Raw genomic sequence first — 10,573 nt, forward strand, 5'->3', positions numbered from 1 at the left:
GACATTAATTTTTATTCATTCTGAATAATTGAGTGTTTCAGATTTGTCTTATTCAGACATATTACTTTTACCTGAGAGTCTTTTTAGACGACTTGAGATTTGTCTTATTCAGACATATTAATTTACGTTCATTCTGAACAATTGAGTCTTTTCAGACAACTTGAGTCTTTTCAGGCAACTTGAATCTGTTCATTTCAAACAATATTGAGTCTTGTCAGACATACTGAACCTGTTCCTTCAAACAGCCCTGAGTCTTTTCAGACAACTTGAGTCTATTCAGACACCTTAAGTCCACCAGAACACCTGAGTCCATCAGGACACCTTGAGTCCTTCGGGACACCCTGAGTCCTTTGGGACACCCTAAATCTTCCGAGACGCCCTGAGTCCTTCAGGACACCTTGAGTCTTTCGAGACACCCTGAGTCCTTCGGGACACCCTGAGTCTTCTGAGGCACCCTGAGTCCTTTGGGACACCCTGAGCCTTCAGGATACCTTAAGTCTTTCGAGACACCCTGGGTCTTTCAGACATATTGATTTTCTAACGGGTCACACCCATATGCCACGTTATCTCAAGATGTCTCTGGGCATCCGGAAACCCAGCAAAATGAGGACTTCAAATTCTACCATGTCACTGAAAGGACATGGGACTATCAGGACAAGCCCTGAAGGAATGGGCCAAGGAGGAGTAACGGTGCCAGGCAGAAAGAGAGGCAGAAAGAAGAGCCCTGGAGAAATGAGAAGAGGCAGAAAGGCAGGAGAAGGAGAAAGAAAAAAAGGCCCAGGAGAAACGAGAAGAGGCAGAAAGATGGGAAAAGGAGAAAGAAGGAGTAGCCCAGGAGAAATGAGAAGAGGCAGAAAAACAGGAGAAGGAGAAAGAAAGACTAGCTCAGGAGAAACAAGAAGAGGCAGAAAGACAGGAGAAGGAGAAAGAAAGAATAGCCCAGGAGAAACGAGAAGAGGCAGAAAGACAGGAGAAGGAGAAGGAAAGACAAAGAGAGGAAGAAGGAAAGAGCTCATCAGCTTGCAATGGCAGCTCACAACAGGGGCAACACATCAACACCCTCTTCTCACTCAACCCTCAGCAGTGTAGGCACCCTCATAAGAAAATGGGATGAAGCCTGGCGCGACCATATTGAAAAGGTCCTGATGACCTATCAGCCCTCTACTGAAGAAATTTCTCTGATCCTGGGATGGCACCTTGAAGGAAAGGGTGCCATTGCATTCAATGCTGTCCCCCCCAAGGAACAAGGAAATCTTGACCTTGTCCGCCAGGCCATTATAAAAGTTTTTGAAATAACTCGCAACCGTTAGAGGAAAAGGTGGAGGAATATGCCCAAGGAATCAGGCCAAACCTGGTCTGACTGGATCTTCAAAAAGACCCAGGCCCTAAAACGATAGCTAGAGTCTCTGAAAGCCACTAGTGTGGAGGAATTCCTCGAACTTATCCAGCTCAAGGACTTCTTATTTTATGCCCCACCAGCTCCAGCCACTCATTTTGTCAAGATAAAGTAGCCTAAGACAATGGTTGAGTGCTGCCATGGTCTGACATATGGGACACGTGATCACCCCATCTTAGTTCTCATGGACGGAAGTTATATACCTCCTCACCTGCTGCAACCACCCCAGCAGCCTCACAGAATGGGCACCCTGCACCAGAAACCTGTGTGTGGGTATTGTGAAGAGAACAGGCACCTCTGGAACAGTGCAGCTTAAAGTCTGACAATCAGCCAGAAAACCCCCCTATGTCCTCAAATGGGACAACACCAGACACCTGGGTGGCGTGGGACCCCAAGATGCAGGGCCTGCTCCTCCCATAGACAGTGCCAGGTGCAAATAATATAGCCGGACTTATTGCCTGGCTTGCAAAGTCTATGGCCACTCTGCCCAGTGGACAAAATGCCCCAATAATAATATATCAAGTAAGCCCGCCCTTGCCTTGGCAGTCACCGATCCAACATCTTTAGGTCATCCAGCCCAGGGTCCCATTTATGTGGCACTTCCCCGAGGTAGGTGCCTCGCCAGCCAGGCCAAGGCATTCGATGATTCTGGCACACAAATGTCCCTCATAAGGGAAGACAAAGTTCCCCGTGGAGCTATCATCAACAGACGTAAACTCGTCACGATTGAGGGTATCAATCACTTTAAAATGATACTTCCTACTGTCAAGTTGAGGATCACGAGACCTCATAGATCTGAAATTTGTGACCTCGCAGTCAGCAGATACATTCCTGGAGGTTGTGACCTCCTCCTGGGACAGGACTTCCAGTCCCCATCTAAGTTAGAGCAATCTTGGTGACCAATTCCCCCACATCGTTCGTTAGGCTCAAGTAAAACTCAAATGCCTGATTTCATTCCACTGCCCTTGCCACCTGAGTGCAATGTGCAGTGGCCCCCTCAACCAAGATTGATTCCTGATCCCATTCCAGTGCCTGACCCTGCACCAGTACCACTTCCAGGGCCCCAAATAGATCCCCCTCCAGGAGATCCTATCCTTGATTCACAATCCCTGCCGGTGTCACTTGGGTGCACTGAGCAGTGCCAAGCTCTGTGCGTCCAAACTGATGAGCAAATTCCAAAACTATTATTAGTGCCTGACCCCACCTTAGTGCCAGTGACAGAGCATGCCCCTGATCTCCATTCCAGAGGTCCCAGTCTGGGCCCCATCTCTTTGCCCGGCTTGGCTCCGCTACCAATGCCGGTAAGAGAGACAGACCCTTCCGACCACAGCAGGCTCACCCAAAGTGCGGCCTCTGTATTGCTTGAGCTGGTCACTTACCTGAGCCTCATGATGTCTCCAGGCCGCTGCAGACAAACAGTGGTAAGGATTCTGCCCGCGTCTCAATTGGCTGGGTGAACTCAAGGAAGGCAACAGATGTGGTAGAGCTTGTAGGAGAACCCCTTCATCAGCCCTCAAAGACGCAGACACAGGTGGTGCTAGTTACCCCTCCTGAACCAGTTTCCACCCGATTCCCACAACCAAGACAAAACCATCACAGTAAAGAGGTCCGTGGGAGGAAATACCACGGGTGTGGATAATCCCAGGTAGCTTAAGGAGAGCCTTGAGGCTCTCTGGCACCCAAAAGCAAATGGTACAGTGCCATCCCTTTATCCTACGAAGACTTTGGCACCTCTGTCCAGGAGAGGATGTCAGAGTCCTTCACTATTTTATTTTCTTTATAACTCTATCCTTCTTCTTCCCTTATGACATTTCCTTTGTTACTTTTGATTATTACTCACATTTATTTTAGGCCTGACCAATGTCCCCATTTTATGTTAATCCTTTGGGTCCATGCAGAGTGCCATTGGCAGATATGCCAACTGTATAGGTTCTATGACTTCCCTTTCATGCCTGCCGCTGCATGATGGATTTAAATACAATATGCCATCGCCATTATTATTCAGTGCATATGAGGTGCCAATCTGGCACAATGCCATTATCATGAAATGCTGGCAAATGATCCGCAGAAGGTTAAACCTCTGGCTGCCTTTGCAACCGTCTTGGCTAAGAAATTATCTTAGCTGTCTTCCATAGGCTAGGAACGTAATTTTGGCATAATTAATCGTCATCTGTATTTTACAATCATTGATTACTCTGAATCTGTCACCTATCTTCTTTGTGAATCTCTGTAATAAATCTTGAGTCTCAGACTACGATCTGTAAAGGTGCGGTTTGAAAAGCGCACTCGAGCTGTTGCTCAAGCACGTGGAAACACCTGTAAAAGACCTAGCTACTTAAATGTACTGTTCTCTGGAAGGCAGACCAACTGCATGTGCAAAATCTGTAACTGCTATTATTATTCGTTGAAGTGTCTCAGAATTAACCTAGTATTAATTCATTACTTAGTTATACCACACATGCTGTGGAAAAGACTATCAATGCTGCCATAACGCAATTGTGAAGTTAATGATAAAAATGTTTTCCTAGCAGCAACATTTATTCTGGTGCATCGCAATGTCAGCAACGTTGTTTGCCTTTGAAATTAATTGTTGTGTGAAGGTTAAGTTAAATTTAAAACACACAATGGGAAATGAGAGAGAAGTAAAGTCTTTAAGTGAGTTTGCTTACTGGTAATCGTTCTCACCCAATCTAGGGTGTGAATGCTAACTTGGTTGGGAAGGTGCAACAGATGGGACCTCTTTTCTCACAACCTCACCTGTTTGTACATTTGCAACATAACTGAGGAAGAAATAAAAATTAATTTAAATTTATTTAATTACAAGAACTGTGGGTTTCCACTCGCCCCTTCAAAAACTCTCGCCTTCATTCCCCAAAATGGTTAAGCCTAACCCCTCTCTCTCTGTTCAAAGTGACTGCTTTTAGGCATAATTCCAGCTGACTGTCGGACCCTATCTGCATCCAGCAAGGCAAGGAAGGAGCTAAAAAGGGAAAGTTGCTCCCCCCCCTTATTCTGAACCCTCCATGTGGATTAACTGACACCATGCGGTCGTCATTAAAGAAAACGTGACAAAAATTGACCTTTGCACCACCTACCAGATGCAAACGGCGTAATCCTTGAAGGTTATTTATAGACGCTGCAACGAGAAACCAGAGAGAGAATGCTCAGAACCTGACTGAGGACAGACGTCCTTACCTTGCCTGTCCCTCTGAACCGCGTGTTCGACCCCGGGGCTCGAACCAGTATACTTTGTAGTGGCAGTGGCATTATAATTCCCTCCGTCGCCAGCGCCCTATTGAACTAGGAAACCGTCATCTTGACAAAGGTAATGTGCCGGAATAAGGTTCTTTTAGTCAGTCACGATCCCTGTTATTTTTCTTTTATTTCTCCCATTGTGCAATCACCTTCAGTAATTTGTGCTGGAGCATTCAGTGTTAATGTAATTATACATTAGTGTTGAACTGAGTTATTTGGCACCATCTGTGCATTCCTCAGTTTCCCTTTGAGCATCTTATTATTATTGCAAGTAACCGTCTTGCATATATTTGCAGATAAGCCTCAACTGTGGAATCTCTTGGCTCCATCCATGTGCAGTCCCCCTTCCATCCTCCACTGTGATTTTCCTGTTATGAAGACATCATTGGAGTAGAATATTTATTCTGTGTAGGATTCATTATTTTAGCAGACCCTTATTATTACCTTCCCAGTAATTCGTCATTCTTCTGATCTGTGTTTGTTATGTAAATATGATTAGTTAAGAGAACCCTTGAGTTTACGTAAATTTCCCTCACTTGAAGAAGGCCTTAAGACATAGATTTCCCTTGTTTTGTCTATGAATTGTCCTAATATTGAGTCAGATGTGTAATAAATAAAAGGAACTCCCTGTGTTAATCGGTTTCGCCTCAGAATGAAGTAAGAATCCCAGACATTCATAGCATATATATATATATATATATATATATATATATATATATATATATATATATATATATATATATATATATATATATATGTATGTATGTATGTATGTATGTATATATTTATACATACATACATATACTGTATATGTATATGTGTGTGCATATATATATACATATATGTATATATATATATATATATATATATACATATATACAGTATATTATATATATATATATATATATATATATATATATATATATATATATGTATATATATACATATATATATATATATATATATATATACATATATATATATATATGTATATATACACACACACACATATATATATATATATATATATATATATATATATATATATATATTATATATATATATATATATGAGTATGAAATTACCTTTAAGATTTTTACCAAGAAAATTAATCCCTTACCATGAGAAATCATCATATCTGACTACTAGTTTGGGATCAGGCAAACATAAAAGAAGAAGAGATGAGCTGAGAGCTCTACTCAAGAGGGAGATGTTGAAACACTTAGGTTTACTTTAAATTCACATATATTTACACTAAACAAATCAGAAGAATGTAGTCAAATATGGTAAATAGATTCTCGTTGATTACAAATTAAGCTAACAAATAAATAACCATGATGCTGAAGTTGAAAATCCACATCACGAGAGTTATATTGGTAGCAGTGGTTTGCACCACAGTGCAAGCAGGGCAATAATGAAAGAAAGATTCCACAGCGCTGCCTCCGTCTGCAATGGAGAACGCACAAGTTTACTTGATGAAGTGAGTTGGTACTAGCGAAAGTAGAGGAGTGAATGGAAGGTGCCAAGGTACCTCGATTTACGACACTGGAAATACTTACGTGTTAAATTAATACACTGGTGAATAATGAGGTCAGTTTTCTAATATGGAAATTTATACTTTAAATGAAACGGAAAATCAGCAGAATAATAAGTTTATAACTGATTAAGAGCGCCCTGATCAGGTACACACTGTCAGGAGCGTTGTCCTCGCCGTATATAAGATTGGAGAAGGAATATAAGGGGGCTTTCACTGGAAGAAATACTTGGGATAAGAGAGGAAGCCACGTGTTCGGGTTTATGATGGCCCAGAAGGAGCGGGGGTCAAAGGGGGAGCTGCTTCAGGTTCTGCAGCCAAGCTGCCCCTCTCTCTAAGTTCTGAGGAGTCTTGGGTCGTTGTCTGCCCTTTTATGACTTCGTAGGGATTACGTATCCCCTCCTTCCAGATGGCAGTGTCGTTGCTCAGCTTCTTACCACTTGTGGACCACGTGGGTATGGCGGTGACCTTGGGGCCATGTGAGTTGCCCAAACTTTCTCTTTGGCTTTTAATCCCCTTCAATGGCTTGTCTTGGCCTACGGCAGGGATTTTGTCTCCAAGCGGCTTTATCCTCGGAAAAGAGGATTCCTGAGCAGTCATGGGTCCAGAGAAAGGATAATAGAGTGTCCAGGGGGTAGTAATGAAGAGATTGAGAAGGGGCAAATGTTTTCCATAGCCTTCCTGTCAGTCAGCCAGCAGTATGATGGAAAATGATTGTGCTTCTTTGACAAGAATGAAACAATTTAAGTTTTTCATTACTTTTCTCTTTAAAGCATCAAGTTTTATTTTACTTTACTTCCTTCTGCAAATTGTGAAGGACGAGTTGGCTTGGGAAGGGTGTCCTTCATGGTACTATATATATATATATATATATATATATATATATATATATATATATATATATATATATATATATATATATATATATATATATATATATATATATATATATATATTACATATATATATATATATATAATGTATTGTCAGAAAGTGTTCAAGTACCTGGTTATTACACAACTAATAATAGAGTTCAAAGATTTACCTCACTTCAATTAGATACCTGAACTCTCATAACAATAAAATTATGACTGAGTACTCTAAAGGCAACCGTGATCCTATAAAAAACTTACTAGTCATGTAAGAAATCGGACAAAGTTTATCAAAACTAGTGTGAGGGAATTATATATGCTTAAGTTGATTAAACGGGCATCATTCCATCAAATAACTTTATCTCCCTGGTCTTAATTCACTTCAAAACTAAAGGAACAAAACATGTTTATCACTATGCCTTATGCACACAATTAATCCTGTCACTGGTGGTTAGTAAGTGAAACACTATTGTAATTATTTTAAATACAAAAATTTATTTTTAAATTAAAAATTTATAATGAGAATTCACAATCTGAAAAAATTTACTATTTCTTGAAAGCAACACAAAATTGAACTAATTCTTGAGTTAAATTACAATGGTTAATTTATCAAGAAATTGAATTAATCAAGCAAAAATTAAACTATTCAGAAATACTTAAGATTTGAAAAGAAAATCTAAGTAAATGAAAATTAAATAAAGTATGCAATGTTAAATTATTAAGAAATACTTGAAATGCTAAGTAGATAAATGTTAAATCACCACTACATAAAATGTGGAAAATTAAGAGATTGCAAACCTATAAAATATGGCAAAGTGTTAAATTCACAAAGAACTAAACAAATAAATCAAAAAGAATCAAATAATTCAAATGATGTAAAGAACACACTATTTCACAAAACATAAAAACAAAATGGAGTGTGACTTTACTAAAACAAAAATCATAATATATCGACCTTATTATACCATGGTATTAATAAGTAAAAGTCACTTTACCTTACAAAGCATGAAAACTTTCACAAAATCACTCCAAATGCAGCTGCTTGAGATTCACAAAACACACTTTTTTGATAGGCGCCATTACCAATATATACAATTTTTACTACTGTTATCAGATCTCAAAAGCTAAGATTAACATCAGTGGCCACAGAAATATTTTACATTAATAACTTCTCTCTTTTGAAGAGAGAGAGAGAGAGAGAGAGAGAGAGAGAGAACCACACAAAAGGTCTCTGAAATCAGAATGAGCAAATTTTTAGGATTCCAGTTAGAAGTAAAACCCCCATAGAATTATGTCATTACATTTTGGGAGCGAGATGCAAGAGAAAATTCTAGAAAAGAAAGATGACGCCACTTCCTGAGCAAAACGTCTTAGGGGCAAAACTAACGTGTTAGAACAGCATGTAATCAGAGCAATGTAATCTTAAACATGACACAATTGCTATGCGTTTATACTCCCAGTAAATATCAAAAAACAAAAACAAAAAACATATGTGACTCGAACAGAAAATCGTATTGAACAAAGTTTTTAATGAAATGTTAACATTATCGAAACAGACTGCAGCTGGCTAATTATGACTGGCATGTTTATAAAAAAGACGAAGACCAAAGTTGGTTTTCAGAACAGAGCAGCCTATTGTTATCTTTACCTGTCAACACATTATCTTTCTCAATGACACTTGAAGTAAAATAAAGCATTCACTATCACAAGTATAGAACACATGTGGCTGGGAGACAAAATGCATGATTGTATATTGCAGTATTATTAAAAGCATATTATTAATTCTTGTGAAATATTACAAACACTACAAACGATACCTCAAAATTCATCATCATTACACACAGCACATGATAACTAGGGCAATAAATATATCAAAATCATGGAAAGATATACATTTTAAAGACAATATCATGAGATTCCTCCCCATAGAAGATTAATTACCCTGGATTTGAATCCAACAGTTCACAACGCGGTAAATAATCTGCTATGACACTATTTTTTCCTGAAATGTGTTTCACTTTTACATTATATGGTTTCAGCCACAAAGACCACCTGGTCAATCTCTGATTGTTATTTTTCATTTTATTGATGAATGAGATAGGGGGTGTGTCAGACAACACCAAAATTTCTTCATTCATAGGTCGGTTCACATCCACTTCAAACTTTTCCAATGCTGTGATTAATGGTAGCGTTTCTTTTTCTATGGTTGAGTATACTTTCTGATGCTTTTTCAATTTCGAAGACATGAAACAAACTGGATGTGGAATATTACTGTCATCTTCTTGAAGTAGAACAGCTCCAATTCCACAGTCAAATACATCAAATTGCATCACAAGCTTCTTATTGAAGTCTGGAACTTGAAGTACTGGTCTTGGAGTTAAAATGGCTTTAACCCTCTCAAAATGATTCTTGACATTCTGGAATCCAAACAAACTTTGTCTTCGGGCTGGTTAAGTCAGTTAAGGGAGCTACTACGGCTGAGAAATGCTGACAGAATCAATGATAAAATCCAGCCATGCCCAAAAATCTTTTTAATTGTTTCCTGGTAGTAGAGAAGGCGGCCTTACGGATACCTTCTGCATTAGCATCAACAGGAGTGAGAAGGCCTGTACCAACTTCAAATCCCAGATACTGAACAGTTGCCTCTCCAAACTCTCTTTTTTCCAAGTTGATTGTTAGTCCTGCTTCCCATAGTTTCTTGAACACTTTTTCTTAAAATCCTCAGATGTTTGCCCATATTGTAGAATAAATCACTATGTCATCAAGGTAAACACCTACTCCTTCTATGGACCATAGCAGTTGATCCATCACTTGTTGGAATGTTGCAGGTACATTCATCAGACCAAATGGCAAAACAGTGTATTGATACAGTCCAAAGGGAGTATTGAAAGTTGATAGCACTTTAGCATTCTCATCTAAGGGAATTTGATAATATCCTTTCAACAAGTCTGTATTGGAAACAAACTTTGCTTGCCCAGTATTATCAAGTAACTGATATATAAGAGGCAAGGGACAATTGTAAGCCACACTGATGGAATTCGGCTCCCTACAATCAGTACACACCCTAAACGAGCCGTCTGGTTTCTTCACTAACACACATGGAGAACTGTAATGACTTGAACTGCGTTCTGCCAATCCTTGCTGCAACAACTACTCAATTCTTTCTTCAAAACATCAGTGATAAGCGATAAGCTCTCTGTTCAAAAGATTTTCCATCTTCTCTGATCTTTATCTCATGTTTTGCCAGATTGGTACGCCTAGGTACGTCTGGAAAAATTTCAGGGAAACTTCGAATCACTTCACTTAATTCACTACTTTGCTCAACACTCAGATGTTTTAGTTTATCCTCCAAATTTTTCTGTATTGAAAAATTGTTCATCTTGCTTTCAGCTCCCAATTCGTAGCCATCCTCGTCCTCTGTAGATGAAGTTGGCTGTGTTACTGGAACTATTTCAGTTTTAGTCTCTGAGAAGTAAGGTTTCAAAAGATTCACATGTATCTTCCTCTGTCTTTCCC

The 10,573-nt window shown here is 39.3% G+C and overlaps 1 protein-coding gene across 1 annotated transcript; it reads left to right on the forward strand.

The window, feature by feature from the left end:
* The first annotated feature begins 573 nt into the window (after positions 1–573).
* On the forward strand, positions 574–3,035 carry LOC136840590 (tetra-peptide repeat homeobox protein 1-like). Its single transcript, XM_067107251.1, has 4 exons — positions 574–750; positions 1,888–2,107; positions 2,321–2,697; positions 2,808–3,035. Exons 1-4 carry the CDS (start codon positions 574–576, stop codon positions 3,033–3,035), a joined length of 1,002 nt encoding a protein of 333 aa, XP_066963352.1.
* Positions 3,036–10,573: the final 7,538 nt, after the last annotated feature.

Source organism: Macrobrachium rosenbergii, chromosome 1 (assembly GCF_040412425.1).
Source record: "Macrobrachium rosenbergii isolate ZJJX-2024 chromosome 1, ASM4041242v1, whole genome shotgun sequence".
NCBI classification, from domain to species: Eukaryota; Metazoa; Arthropoda; class Malacostraca; order Decapoda; family Palaemonidae; genus Macrobrachium; species Macrobrachium rosenbergii.

Coding starts and splice junctions, on each gene's coding strand:
- LOC136840590 (XM_067107251.1), top strand. CDS start 574: ATGTCTCTGGGCATCCGGAAACCCAGCAAAATGAGGACTTCAAATTCT. Junction 751..1,887: donor AAATGAGAAGAGGCAGAAAG/GCAGGAGAAGGA, acceptor CACTCTGCCCAG/TGGACAAAATGCCCCAATAA. Junction 2,698..2,807: donor TGGCTCCGCTACCAATGCCG/GTAAGAGAGACA, acceptor AGGCCGCTGCAG/ACAAACAGTGGTAAGGATTC.